A 15,582-nucleotide genomic window follows, 5' to 3' on the forward strand; every position below is an offset into this window, starting at 1 on the left:
ACAAGCAACCAAGAGTATACCTAGCGCTAAGGTAAAAGTGCAATATATCAGCTACCTATTTCCTTATATTGTGATGACAACAGTGTGTGAAGCATATGACAAATAGCTTCACTTTTCTGTTGTGCAAAAGTTAACAAATCACACCTGTGTGACTATGAAGTGAGGGGCGCTAATATATTAAAGTCTAACTCATGTTGATTAGGTGATGTAATGGTAATGTAAAACAAACGGTGCCAACACATTAAATGGCATTAACAATAAAGAGACAAGACGTAATGAGGGACAATATGATGCAAATGTTCCCTTCATTGGCAATGGCGTTTTTAAAACAAACATTGAACTAATAAAAACATTAAACCTCCCTCAAAAAGCACTTTGCTGGCAAAGAAATATCGGACAGAGAACAATAGTGGGTTGCCTAGAGCAACCACACTAACTAATGCTGTCGATTTCATTAGAACTGTTATTCCCCCCATTTGGGACACAATTTACGTTTAGTGCCATAACTCCACGAGTATGCAAGCTACAGTTACACAATTGGTATTGCTGGATACAGTAGAACCACACCATTCCTACAAGCCCTCATATGTGTTGCCACTCCATGTCAGAGTCACTGCAAAGTAAAGAAGACACTATATAGATTTACATTTCCGCCTATTGTAGGTATGTGTTCAAATGACTATATCTCATATTTACATTCACATATTGACATTATTCTTTTTCTAGAATGTAGAGGGATGTCCTGGCTTCCAATATGCCAAATTTTAAACCTCTCAGAGCTTCCATTGTGACTCTACATGAGTTTATATTCATCAACCCCCAGACGGACAGGCTTCATTTTTAGTTTGAGGTGTATAACTTTAAATATCAATTTCACCACTTTTGCAGTAAAATATTTTTATACAAGAATCCATTTCATGTATGGGAGGCCTTATAGATGAGGAAAAACTATGTTGTGTTTGGTCCTAAGCCCGGTAGGGGTATGCCAATTTCTGGGGGCCATTGTCACAGTACTATACCACCACTTCGTGTGTGCAGTCTCCTAACAAAACAATACATTTTATACGTTTTAATAAATGCAGCTGTTCTCCCTAGGTAGTCTGAAGAGGTTCAGGTTCTCTGAAGAGGTCCAGGTTCTCCCTAGGTAGTCTGAAGAGGTCCAGGTTCTCTGAAGAGGTCCAGGTTCTCCCTAGGTAGTCTGAAGAGGTCCAGGTTCTCTGAAGAGGTCCAGGTTCTCCCTAGGTAGTCTGAAGAGGTCCAGGTTCTCTGAAGAGGTCCAGGTTCTCCCTAGGTAGTCTGAAGAGGTCCAGGTTCTCTGAAGAGGTCCAGGTTCTCCCTAGGTAGTCTGAAGAGGTCCAGGTTCTCTGAAGAGGTCCAGGTTCTCCCTAGGTAGTCTGAAGAGGTCCAGGTTCTCTGAAGAGGTCCAGGTTCTCCCTAGGTAGTCTGAAGAGGTCCAGGTTCTCTGAAGAGGTCCAGGTTCTCCCTAGGTAGTCTTAAGAGGTCCAGGTTCTCTGAAGAGGTCCAGGTTCTCCCTAGGTAGTCTGAAGAGGTCCAGGTTCTCTGAAGAGGTCCAGGTTCTCCCTAGGTAGTCTGAAGAGGTCCAGGTTCTCTGAAGAGGTCCAGGTTCTCCCTAGGTAGTCTGAAGAGGTCCAGGTTCTCTGAAGAGGTCCAGGTTCTCCCTAGGTAGTCTGAAGAGGTCCAGGTTCTCTGAAGAGGTCCAGGTTCTCCCTAGGTAGTCTGAAGAGGTCCAGGTTCTCTGCACTTTAATGTGTCCACCTTATTTGATTTGTTTCTTGTCAATTACATTTTCACTACATATTATTGTGTGATGGATTGATTAGTTAGTACTAGTAGTAGTATTGTATCCATTGTTTGCAGTCAGTGGTTTTACTGTTTGGAGGAGGCAACATTCATGTACTTATTGGCCAGTTTTGCCACAAAAACAAATCTTGTAAGATTTTGGAATAAATGCATAATTCCAGATTTATGCTTTTTATTACCTTTTCAGTTACAGATATCGTGATATATCGTTGATGAAACCTCTTTCAATATATCGAATATTGCGATGTTATCTGTATCATGACGTACCCATAGAATACCCTAGCCGCAATTTGCAACTCTAGATTTTTTTTATAATGGGATGAATCTAGAGTTGCAATACCCTCCATTGACTCCCCACTCATCCAATTTGGTTTGCGATCTGCTTGTCTTAAACAACGTTAAACTCACCAACATTGCAGCTGCAGTCCAAGCTTGAATCTCTTCAATCTCTTTCAATCTGCCAAGCTTTTGTTTCATAAAAATCCACCATGTTATGAGCTACTTTCTGTCAAGACATCCTCTGCAGTTTGGAAGCACTCGTTTTTGTTAACGGGTCGCGCTGCTGCCTCCTGCATTATGTGCAAATTCGAAACCGGTGGTACGCAGGGCCGTTCAGTGACATACGACGATTGCTTCCAAACTCCAGCACTTAAAAAAAAGAAAAGAATCACCTGCAGATAATGTCTTGACAGAAAGTAGCTCATAACATGTCTACGGTGGATTTTTATGAAAAACAAGCTCGGCAGATTGAAAGAGGATAATTCAAGCTCGGACTGCAGCTGCGATGTTGGTGAGTTTAACGTCGTTTAAGACAAGCGGATCGCAAACCAAATTGGATGAGTGGGGAGTCAATGGAGGGTATTGCAACTCTAGATTCATCCCATTATAAAAAAAATCTAGAGTTGCAAATTGTGGCTAAGAATACCCATATCATCCCACCCCTAACTTGTACTGCATGTATGATGCATTTTTCTTTAATGAATATTTGTTTTCCATTGTAGGAATGGTTGAAGGGAACCGGTAAAGGCATCGGGCCGGTTGAGAGGGACTGGTTAAAATCCTACAGCATCTCAACCCTACCTGAGACACGGGTTGGTATTTACACTCAACCCTACCTGAGGTATTTACACTCCTCGCTTGACCAGATGTACACGCTGACAACACGTTACCATGGAAAATGTGCCGCAATTTGCAACTCTAGATTTTTTTTATAATGGGAGTTGCAATAACCTCCATTGAATCCCTACTCATCCAAATTGCGTTTGCGATCTGCTTGTATTAAACAACGTTAAACTCACCAACATTGCAGCTCTAGGCCAAGCTTGAATTATCCTCTTTCAATCTGCTGAGCTTTTGTTTCATAAAAATCCACCGTAGTCATGTTATGAGCTACTTTCTGTCAATAAATTCTGTGTAAGTAAGTGTTGGAGTTTGGAATCACTCGTCGTAAGTCACTGAACGGCCCTGCGTACCACCTGTTTCGAATCTGCACATAATGCAGGAGGCAGCAGCGCGACCCGTTAATAAAAACGAGTGTTTCCAAACTGCAACACTTAGAAAAAGAATCACCTGAATAGAATTTCTTGACAGAAAGTAGCTCATAACATGTCTACGGTGGATTTATATGAAACAAAGCTCGGCAGATTGAAAGGGGATAATTCAAGCTTGGCCTAGAGCTGCAATGATGGTGAATTTAACGTTGTTTAATACAAGCAGATCGCAGACGCAATTTGGATGAGTAGGGATTCAATGGAGGGTATTGCAACTCTAGATTCATCCCATTATAAAAAAATCTAGAGTTGCAAATTGCGGCTACATGGAAATTAAATATTGTACGCCTTTCTTTTTAAGTTTTTAGAGTGACACCATCTCTGTTCCTGATGTGACAGCATGTTCAGAATGATTTAGAGTGACACCATCTCTGTTCCTGATGTGACAGCATGTTCAGAATGATTTAGAGTGACACCATCTCTGTTCCTGATGTGACAGCATGTTCAGAATGATTTAGAGTGACACCATCTCTGTTCCTGATGTGACAGCATGTTCAGAATGATTTAGAGTGACACCATCTCTGTTCCTGATGTGACAGCATGTTCAGAATGATTTAGAGTGACACCATCTCTGTTCCTGATGTGACAGCATGTTCAGAATGATTTAGAGTGACACCATCTCTGTTCCTGATGTGACAGCATGTTCAGAATGATTTAGAGTGACACCATCTCTGTTCCTGATGTGACAGCATGTTCAGAATGATTTAGAGTGACACCATCTCTGTTCCTGATGTGACAGCATGTTCAGAATGATTTAGAGTGACACCATCTCTGTTCCTGATGTGACAGCATGTTCAGAATGATTTAGAGTGACACCATCTCTGTTCCTGATGTGACAGCATGTTCAGAATGATTTAGAGTGACACCATCTCTGTTCCTGATGTGACAGCATGTTCAGAATGATTTAGAGTGACACCATCTCTGTTCCTGATGTGACAGCATGTTCAGAATGATTTAGAGTGACACCATCTCTGTTCCTGATGTGACAGCATGTTCAGAATGATTTAGAGTGACACCATCTCTGTTCCTGATGTGACAGCATGTTCAGAATGATTTAGAGTGACACCATCTCTGTTCCTGATGTGACAGCATGTTCAGAATGATTTAGAGTGACACCATCTCTGTTCCTGATGTGACAGCATGTTCAGAATGATTTAGAGTGACACCATCTCTGTTCCTGATGTGACAGCATGTTCAGAATGATTTAGAGTGACACCATCTCTGTTCCTGATGTGACAGCATGTTCAGAATGATTTAGAGTGACACGATCTCTGTTCCTGATGTGACAGCATGTTCAGAATGATTTAGAGTGACACCATCTCTGTTCCTGATGTGACAGCATGTTCAGAATGATTTAGAGTGACACCATCTCTGTTCCTGATGTGACAGCATGTTCAGAATGATTTAGAGTGACACCATCTCTGTTCCTGATGTGACAGCATGTTCAGAATGATTTAGAGTGACACCATCTCTGTTCCTGATGTGACAGCATGTTCAGAATGATTTAGAGTGACACCATCTCTGTTCCTGATGTGACAGCATGTTCAGAATGATTTAGAGTGACACCATCTCTGTTCCTGATGTGACAGCATGTTTTTAGAGTGACACCATCTCTGTTCCTGATGTGACAGCATGTTCAGAATGATTTAGAGTGACACCATCTCTGTTCCTGATGTGACAGCATGTTCAGAATGATTTAGAGTGACACCATCTCTGTTCCTGATGTGACAGCATGTTCAGAATGATTTAGAGTGACACCATCTCTGTTCCTGATGTGACAGCATGTTCAGAATGATTTAGAGTGACACCATCTCTGTTCCTGATGTGACAGCATGTTCAGAATGATTTAGAGTGACACCATCTCTGTTCCTGATGTGACAGCATGTTCAGAATGATTTAGAGTGACACCATCTCTGTTCCTGATGTGACAGCATGTTCAGAATGATTTAGAGTGACACCATCTCTGTTCCTGATGTGACAGCATGTTCAGAATGATTTAGAGTGACACCATCTCTGTTCCTGATGTGACAGCATGTTCAGAATGATTTCAGTAGTGTTTTATTCCCCCATCATGTCTACTCTATACTAATGATTAGAGGTTCTCTGATCAATCGGCCGTCGCTCGCTGATAGGGATGTGAATTATTGATTAATGCATTCATAGTTAATTGATACGTTTTGATAAGCTTATCGATTGATTTAGTTGATAAGCAGCGTTTCCGTAAAAATAAATCAGAGAATCTTAATTTCCCTCAATGTCTTAACATCGTCTCCTACACTCCCGTCATTTTGCTGATGTACAGACATAATACAAAAGGCATATTATATTCCTTAAATCAGATATTTATTTGATAGACGATACAGGGCCAGGCAATGGTGTCTTTGTATGTGTGTTCCTCGGCCACACACACGCATGTAGACAGCTTTACATTCAAATAAAACCACCCAATGATAGAATGTCTTCTAAATCTTGACAGTTTTCTGGACAAACCCATGTTTCTATGTCGGTCGTTCTCAAACATTTTCATGTCAAGGATCCCCAAAAATATATGTAATTGCCCGCCGACCCCCATCTGAAAATATGTTGTTCCAGGTACCCCCCAGAAGCAAAGATATGAGTTAAAAACGTTTGCTCTGAAAGAAAATATTCAAACATTTGGGCCACATTTTCACAATTTTTCAAAAATAGCAGACATACAAGCTTGTTACGTTACGTTATAAGCTACGTTACGGTGTGTACGTTACGGTGTGTACGTTATGGTGTGTACGTTATGGTGTGTACGTTATGGTGTGTACGTTACGGTGTGTACGTTACGGTGTGTACTTTATGGTGTGTATGTTATGGTGTGTACGTTATGGTGTGTACGTTATGGTGTGTGCGTTACGGTGTGTGCGTTACGGTGTGTGCGTTATTGTGTGTGCGTTACGGTGTGTTCGTTACGGTGTGTTCGTTACGTGTATTACATTCATGGTGTACTTTGCAACAGGTCTGTGGCGGTGTGTCAAAGCTCCGCCCCCTGCCAGACTCATCTGAGACGATCGGATTGAGCTTCCGATCCAACAGGACTTCCAGTGAGAGGACAGACCGTCAGATCCAACAGGACTTCCAGTGAGAGGACAGACCGTCAGATCCAACAGGACTTCCAGTGAGAGGACAGACCGTCAGATCCAACAGGACCTCCAGTGAGAGGACAGACCGTCAGATCCAACAGAACTTCCAGTGAGAGGACAGACCGTCAGATCCAACAGAACTTCCAGTGAGAGGACAGACCGTCAGATCCAACAGGACCTCCAGTGAGAGGACAGACCGTCAGATCCAACAGGACTTCCAGTGAGAGGACAGACCGTCAGATCCAACAGAACTTCCAGTGAGAGGACAGACCGTCAGATCCAACAGAACTTCCAGTGAGAGGACAGACCGTCAGATCCAACAGGACTTCCAGTGAGAGGACAGACCGTCAGATCCAACAGGACTTCCGGTGAGAGGACAGACCGTCAGATCCAACAGAACTTCCAGTGAGAGGACAGACCGTCAGATCCAACAGAACTTCCAGTGAGAGGACAGACCGTCAGATCCAACAGGACTTCCAGTGAGAGGACAGACCGTCAGATCCAACAGGACTTCCGGTGAGAGGACAGACCGTCAGATCCAACAGGACCTCCAGTGAGAGGACAGACCGTCAGATCCAACAGGACCTCCAGTGAGAGGACAGACCGTCAGATCCAACAGGACCTCCAGTGAGAGGACAGACCGTCAGATCCAACAGGACCTCCAGTGAGAGGACAGACCGTCAGATCCAACAGGACCTCCAGTGAGAGGACAGACCGTCAGATCCAACAGGACCTCCAGTGAGAGGACAGACCGTCAGATCCAACAGGACCTCCAGTGAGAGGACAGACCGTCAGATCCAACAGGACCTCCAGTGAGAGGACAGACCGTCAGATCCAACAGGACCTCCAGTGAGAGGACCGACAGCTACAGGAGAGGGAACAGTGACCCAGACCGCTGGAACAACCTGCTGCTGACTCTGTCTGCTTTAACAACCACCGTTCACACTGAGCGTAAACTTCAGGGAACTCGGAGACTAAATGTCTTCCACGTCGTCTCTTCCAGAGTATTTTTCCTGTCCTGTGTGTTCTTTAAAGATCCCGTTGTCCTGTCCTGTAAGAATGTCTCCAGAATTGGTGGAGACGGAAGATACTAAAGGAATGTCCAGTTTGTAAGGAACGGCATCCAACGGAGAATCCACCCCGTAACCTGGCTCTGAGGAACCTGTGTGAGGCCTTCATACAGGAGAGACAGAGAGCTTCAAAACGTAAGAGAACTCCTTCATCAGGGTCTGAGGATCTCTGCGGTCTGCACGCTGAGACACTCAAACTGTTCTGTCTGCGATGTCAACAGCCGGTGTGTGTCGTGTGTCGAGATTCTAAAAAACACACCGACCACAGTTTCAGACCCATCGATGAGGCCGCTCTGGATCACAAGAAGGAAGTCCAGAAATCACTGAAGACTTTACAGAAGAAACTGAAGGTGTTAAAGTTAAGAAGACAAATAACATAACCGCAGAACACATCAAGGTCCAGGCCCGACACACAGAGATGGAAGATTAAGGAACAGTTTGAGAAGCTTCATCGGTTTCTACGAGAGGAAGGAGGCCAGCGTCGCTGCACTGAGGGAGGCAGAGCAGCAGAAGAGTCAGACGATGAAGGAGAAGATCGAGGGTCTGAACAGAGACATATTAACCCTTTCAAACAACATCAGAGACACAGAGGAGGAGCTGAGTGCCGAACACGTCTCCTTCCTGCGGAACTACAAGGTAGGTAGGTAGGTAGGTAGGTAGGTAGGTACTTTATTCATCCCCGAGGGGAAATTAAGGTGTTACAGCAACTCTCATAGAGACATCAATAAAACACATTATAGTAATAGAAAACATCTAAAATAGGCATCTAAGCATAGTCAACCTACAATATTAAAAAAATGACAATTGACAGACCAAACACTACTAAAGAGTCCGATGGCTTGCATCCCACATCCCTCATCCTAAACAACCTGATCAGCCTGATCAAGCCAACCAGATGTGGAGTTGTACAGTCTTATTGCTGTAGGCAGAAAAGATCTCCTATAGCGCTCCTTCTTGCAACTTAGGTGTTTCAGTCTGTTGCTAAAGGAGCTTTTCTGCCCTTTCACAGTGTCATGTAGGGGGTGGGAGGGATTGTCCATGATGGCCAGGAGTTTAGTCTTCATCCTGCTTTTGGCCACCTCCTCCACAGTATTCAAGGTGGTACCAAGGACAGATCCAGCTTTCTTGATAAGCCTATTCAGCCTCCTGCTGTCGCCTTCCTTGATATTACCCCCCCAACATACCACCGCATACAGCACTGCGCTGGCCACCACTGATTGGTAGAACATGTTCAGCAGAGTCCTACACACACCAAAGGAGCTGAGCCTCCTCAGGAAGTAAAGCCGGCTCTGGCCCTTCTTGTATAAGACATCTGTGTTCCCAGTCCAGTCCAGTTTGTTGTCCAATTGCACGCCCAGATATTTGTAGCTCTGGACCACCTCCAAGACCACCTACAAGACCACCATGGACAGAGTCCAGCTCACACTGCAGGACCCACAGCCGGTCTCGGGAGCGCTGATAGACGAGGCCAAACACCTGGGCAACCTGGCCTTCCTGATGTGACAGCATGTTCAGAATGATTTAGAGTGACACGATCTCTGTTCCTGATGTGACAGCATGTTCAGAATGATTTAGAGTGACACCATCTCTGTTCCTGATGTGACAGCATGTTCAGAATGATTTAGAGTGACACCATCTCTGTTCCTGATGTGACAGCATGTTCAGAATGATTTAGAGTGACACCATCTCTGTTCCTGATGTGACAGCATGTTCAGAATGATTTAGAGTGACACCATCTCTGTTCCTGATGTGACAGCATGTTCAGAATGATTTAGAGTGACACCATCTCTGTTCCTGATGTGACAGCATGTTCAGAATGATTTAGAGTGACACCATCTCTGTTCCTGATGTGACAGCATGTTTTTAGAGTGACACCATCTCTGTTCCTGATGTGACAGCATGTTCAGAATGATTTAGAGTGACACCATCTCTGTTCCTGATGTGACAGCATGTTCAGAATGATTTAGAGTGACACCATCTCTGTTCCTGATGTGACAGCATGTTCAGAATGATTTAGAGTGACACCATCTCTGTTCCTGATGTGACAGCATGTTCAGAATGATTTAGAGTGACACCATCTCTGTTCCTGATGTGACAGCATGTTCAGAATGATTTAGAGTGACACCATCTCTGTTCCTGATGTGACAGCATGTTCAGAATGATTTAGAGTGACACCATCTCTGTTCCTGATGTGACAGCATGTTCAGAATGATTTAGAGTGACACCATCTCTGTTCCTGATGTGACAGCATGTTCAGAATGATTTAGAGTGACACCATCTCTGTTCCTGATGTGACAGCATGTTCAGAATGATTTCAGTAGTGTTTTATTCCCCCATCATGTCTACTCTATACTAATGATTAGAGGTTCTCTGATCAATCGGCCGTCGCTCGCTGATAGGGATGTGAATTATTGATTAATGCATTCATAGTTAATTGATACGTTTTGATAAGCTTATCGATTGATTTAGTTGATAAGCAGCGTTTCCGTAAAAATAAATCAGAGAATCTTAATTTCCCTCAATGTCTTAACATCGTCTCCTACACTCCCGTCATTTTGCTGATGTACAGACATAATACAAAAGGCATATTATATTCCTTAAATCAGATATTTATTTGATAGACGATACAGGGCCAGGCAATGGTGTCTTTGTATGTGTGTTCCTCGGCCACACACACGCATGTAGACAGCTTTACATTCAAATAAAACCACCCAATGATAGAATGTCTTCTAAATCTTGACAGTTTTCTGGACAAACCCATGTTTCTATGTCGGTCGTTCTCAAACATTTTCATGTCAAGGATCCCCAAAAATATATGTAATTGCCCGCCGACCCCCATCTGAAAATATGTTGTTCCAGGTACCCCCCAGAAGCAAAGATATGAGTTAAAAACGTTTGCTCTGAAAGAAAATATTCAAACATTTGGGCCACATTTTCACAATTTTTCAAAAATAGCAGACATACAAGCTTGTTACGTTACGTTATAAGCTACGTTACGGTGTGTACGTTACGGTGTGTACGTTATGGTGTGTACGTTATGGTGTGTACGTTATGGTGTGTACGTTACGGTGTGTACGTTACGGTGTGTACTTTATGGTGTGTATGTTATGGTGTGTACGTTATGGTGTGTACGTTATGGTGTGTGCGTTACGGTGTGTGCGTTACGGTGTGTGCGTTATTGTGTGTGCGTTACGGTGTGTTCGTTACGGTGTGTTCGTTACGTGTATTACATTCATGGTGTACTTTGCAACAGGTCTGTGGCGGTGTGTCAAAGCTCCGCCCCCTGCCAGACTCATCTGAGACGATCGGATTGAGCTTCCGATCCAACAGGACTTCCAGTGAGAGGACAGACCGTCAGATCCAACAGGACTTCCAGTGAGAGGACAGACCGTCAGATCCAACAGGACTTCCAGTGAGAGGACAGACCGTCAGATCCAACAGGACCTCCAGTGAGAGGACAGACCGTCAGATCCAACAGAACTTCCAGTGAGAGGACAGACCGTCAGATCCAACAGAACTTCCAGTGAGAGGACAGACCGTCAGATCCAACAGGACCTCCAGTGAGAGGACAGACCGTCAGATCCAACAGGACTTCCAGTGAGAGGACAGACCGTCAGATCCAACAGAACTTCCAGTGAGAGGACAGACCGTCAGATCCAACAGAACTTCCAGTGAGAGGACAGACCGTCAGATCCAACAGGACTTCCAGTGAGAGGACAGACCGTCAGATCCAACAGGACTTCCGGTGAGAGGACAGACCGTCAGATCCAACAGAACTTCCAGTGAGAGGACAGACCGTCAGATCCAACAGAACTTCCAGTGAGAGGACAGACCGTCAGATCCAACAGGACTTCCAGTGAGAGGACAGACCGTCAGATCCAACAGGACTTCCGGTGAGAGGACAGACCGTCAGATCCAACAGGACCTCCAGTGAGAGGACAGACCGTCAGATCCAACAGGACCTCCAGTGAGAGGACAGACCGTCAGATCCAACAGGACCTCCAGTGAGAGGACAGACCGTCAGATCCAACAGGACCTCCAGTGAGAGGACAGACCGTCAGATCCAACAGGACCTCCAGTGAGAGGACAGACCGTCAGATCCAACAGGACCTCCAGTGAGAGGACAGACCGTCAGATCCAACAGGACCTCCAGTGAGAGGACAGACCGTCAGATCCAACAGGACCTCCAGTGAGAGGACAGACCGTCAGATCCAACAGGACCTCCAGTGAGAGGACCGACAGCTACAGGAGAGGGAACAGTGACCCAGACCGCTGGAACAACCTGCTGCTGACTCTGTCTGCTTTAACAACCACCGTTCACACTGAGCGTAAACTTCAGGGAACTCGGAGACTAAATGTCTTCCACGTCGTCTCTTCCAGAGTATTTTTCCTGTCCTGTGTGTTCTTTAAAGATCCCGTTGTCCTGTCCTGTAAGAATGTCTCCAGAATTGGTGGAGACGGAAGATACTAAAGGAATGTCCAGTTTGTAAGGAACGGCATCCAACGGAGAATCCACCCCGTAACCTGGCTCTGAGGAACCTGTGTGAGGCCTTCATACAGGAGAGACAGAGAGCTTCAAAACGTAAGAGAACTCCTTCATCAGGGTCTGAGGATCTCTGCGGTCTGCACGCTGAGACACTCAAACTGTTCTGTCTGCGATGTCAACAGCCGGTGTGTGTCGTGTGTCGAGATTCTAAAAAACACACCGACCACAGTTTCAGACCCATCGATGAGGCCGCTCTGGATCACAAGAAGGAAGTCCAGAAATCACTGAAGACTTTACAGAAGAAACTGAAGGTGTTAAAGTTAAGAAGACAAATAACATAACCGCAGAACACATCAAGGTCCAGGCCCGACACACAGAGATGGAAGATTAAGGAACAGTTTGAGAAGCTTCATCGGTTTCTACGAGAGGAAGGAGGCCAGCGTCGCTGCACTGAGGGAGGCAGAGCAGCAGAAGAGTCAGACGATGAAGGAGAAGATCGAGGGTCTGAACAGAGACATATTAACCCTTTCAAACAACATCAGAGACACAGAGGAGGAGCTGAGTGCCGAACACGTCTCCTTCCTGCGGAACTACAAGGTAGGTAGGTAGGTAGGTAGGTAGGTAGGTACTTTATTCATCCCCGAGGGGAAATTAAGGTGTTACAGCAACTCTCATAGAGACATCAATAAAACACATTATAGTAATAGAAAACATCTAAAATAGGCATCTAAGCATAGTCAACCTACAATATTAAAAAAATGACAATTGACAGACCAAACACTACTAAAGAGTCCGATGGCTTGCATCCCACATCCCTCATCCTAAACAACCTGATCAGCCTGATCAAGCCAACCAGATGTGGAGTTGTACAGTCTTATTGCTGTAGGCAGAAAAGATCTCCTATAGCGCTCCTTCTTGCAACTTAGGTGTTTCAGTCTGTTGCTAAAGGAGCTTTTCTGCCCTTTCACAGTGTCATGTAGGGGGTGGGAGGGATTGTCCATGATGGCCAGGAGTTTAGTCTTCATCCTGCTTTTGGCCACCTCCTCCACAGTATTCAAGGTGGTACCAAGGACAGATCCAGCTTTCTTGATAAGCCTATTCAGCCTCCTGCTGTCGCCTTCCTTGATATTACCCCCCCAACATACCACCGCATACAGCACTGCGCTGGCCACCACTGATTGGTAGAACATGTTCAGCAGAGTCCTACACACACCAAAGGAGCTGAGCCTCCTCAGGAAGTAAAGCCGGCTCTGGCCCTTCTTGTATAAGACATCTGTGTTCCCAGTCCAGTCCAGTTTGTTGTCCAATTGCACGCCCAGATATTTGTAGCTCTGGACCACCTCCAAGACCACCTACAAGACCACCATGGACAGAGTCCAGCTCACACTGCAGGACCCACAGCCGGTCTCGGGAGCGCTGATAGACGAGGCCAAACACCTGGGCAACCTGGCCTTCAGAGTCTGGGACAAGATGAGGGACATCGTCTCCTACACTCCCGTCATCCTGGACAACACGGCCCATCTATTACTCACCCTGTCGGATGATCTGACCAGTGTGAGACGGGAATATCGGGATGTTCCGGACAACCCAGAGAGGTTTGACTCCTTGCCCATGGTCCTGGGTTCTGAGGGCTTTAACTCAGGGACTCACAGCTGGGATGTTGAGGTTGGAGACAATACATACTGGGAAGTGGGTGTGTTAGCAGAGTCTTACCAGAGGCAGGGAAACGGAGGGGGTCCAAGCTGGAGAATAGAGCTACGATTTGGCAAATACATGGCATGCTCCTCAGGGTCATCCACTGATCTCTCACTGAAGCAGAAACCTCAGAGGATCAGAGTCCAGCTGGACTGGGATGAAGGAAAGCTGTCATTCTGTGATCCTGATACTGACACACACATACACACCTTCACACACACCTTCACCGAAACACTCTTTCCATTCATGCGCACTCTGGACGAAACTGTCCCTCTGAAGATGTTACCAGGGAAGATCAGTGTAACTGTGGGTAGATATGATGATGATGATGTTATGATCATATGATATGATTATGATGATGTTTATGATGATGAGGATGATGGACAGTCAGTCATTGAGTCACTCAGACATTGAGTCTTAAACCCATTCTGGACGGGAACCCCTTTTGGTGTTTTAAGCATTATTTGTTATACTTTAGCTATTGAAAAATAGCAGATCTACGAGCTCATAGTGCTGCACAGAGTTGCCGTGATACGAGCTTGTAGGTCTGCTATTTTTGGCGCAAATGTTTGAACATATACTTTCAGAGCGATACTAACTCAAATCTTTGCTTCTGGGGGGGGGGGGGGGGTCCCTGGAACTACAGTACATATTTTCAGATGGGGGTCGGCAGCCAGTTACATATAAGTCTGGGGGTCCTTGACATGAAAATGTTGGAGAACCACTGACAGAAACATGGGTTTTTCAAGGAAACTCTCAGGATTTATAAAACATTGGTAGAATCGTCCTCAGTCCAAAATGGGTTAAAGGGTTAGGGTTAGGGTTAGCTGAAACTCTCAGGATTTATAAAACATTGGTAGAATCGTCCTCAGTCCAACATGGGTTAAAGGGTTAGGGTTAGGGTTAGCTGAAACTCTCAGGATTTATAAAACATTGGTAGAATCGTCCTCAGTCCAACATGGGTTAAAGGGTTAGGGTTAGGGTTAGCTGAAACTCTCAGGATTTATAAAACATTGGTAGAATCGTCCTCAGTCCAACATGGGTTAAAGGGTTAGGGTTAGGGTTAGCTGAAACTCTCAGGATTTATAAAACATTGGTAGAATCGTCCTCAGTCCAACATGGGTTAAAGGGTTAGGGTTAGGGTTAGCTGAAACTCTCAGGATTTATAAAACATTGGTAGAATCGTCCTCAGTCCAACATGGGTTAAAGGGTTAGGGTTAGGGTTAGCTGAAACTCTCAGGATTTATAAAACATTGGTAGAATCGTCCTCAGTCCAACATGGGTTAAAGGGTTAGGGTTAGGGTTAGCTGAAACTCTCAGGATTTATAAAACATTGGTAGAATCGTCCTCAGTCCAACATGGGTTAAAGGGTTAGGGTTAGGGTTAGCTGAAACTCTCAGGATGTATAAAACATTGGTAGAATCGTCCTCAGTCCAACATGGGTTAAAGGGTTAGGGTTAGGGTTAGCTGAAACTCTCAGGATTTATAAAACATTGGTAGAATCGTCCTCAGTCCAACATGGGTTAAAGGGTTAGGGTTAGGGTTAGCTGAAACTCTCAGGATGTATAAAACATTGGTAGAATCGTCCTCAGTCCAACATGGGTTAAAGGGTTAGGGTTAGGGTTAGCTGAAACTCTCAGGATTTATAAAACATTGGTAGAATCGTCCTCAGTCCAACATGGGTTAAAGGGTTAGGGTTAGGGTTAGCTGAAACTCTCAGGATTTATAAAACATTGGTAGAATCGTCCTCAGTCCAACATGGGTTAAAGGAAACATTACGTGTAGTGTCGGGCAGAAACCTCTTATCTCCATATTATTATTACTAAAACAACGACATTGTTTAGTAAATT

The 15,582-nt window shown here is 44.9% G+C and overlaps 1 protein-coding gene across 1 annotated transcript; it reads left to right on the forward strand.

Annotated features, from left to right (window-relative positions):
• The first annotated feature begins 13,327 nt into the window (after positions 1–13,327).
• LOC306919129 (nuclear factor 7, ovary-like) lies at positions 13,328–14,385 on the forward strand. Its single transcript, XM_079531964.1, has one exon. It carries the CDS (start codon positions 13,403–13,405, stop codon positions 14,075–14,077), a length of 675 nt encoding a protein of 224 aa, XP_079388090.1. The 5' UTR covers positions 13,328–13,402; the 3' UTR covers positions 14,078–14,385.
• Positions 14,386–15,582: the final 1,197 nt, after the last annotated feature.

This window comes from Electrona antarctica, assembly GCF_951216825.1.
Source record: "Electrona antarctica genome assembly, contig: scaffold_103, whole genome shotgun sequence".
NCBI lineage: Eukaryota > Metazoa > Chordata > Actinopteri > Myctophiformes > Myctophidae > Electrona > Electrona antarctica.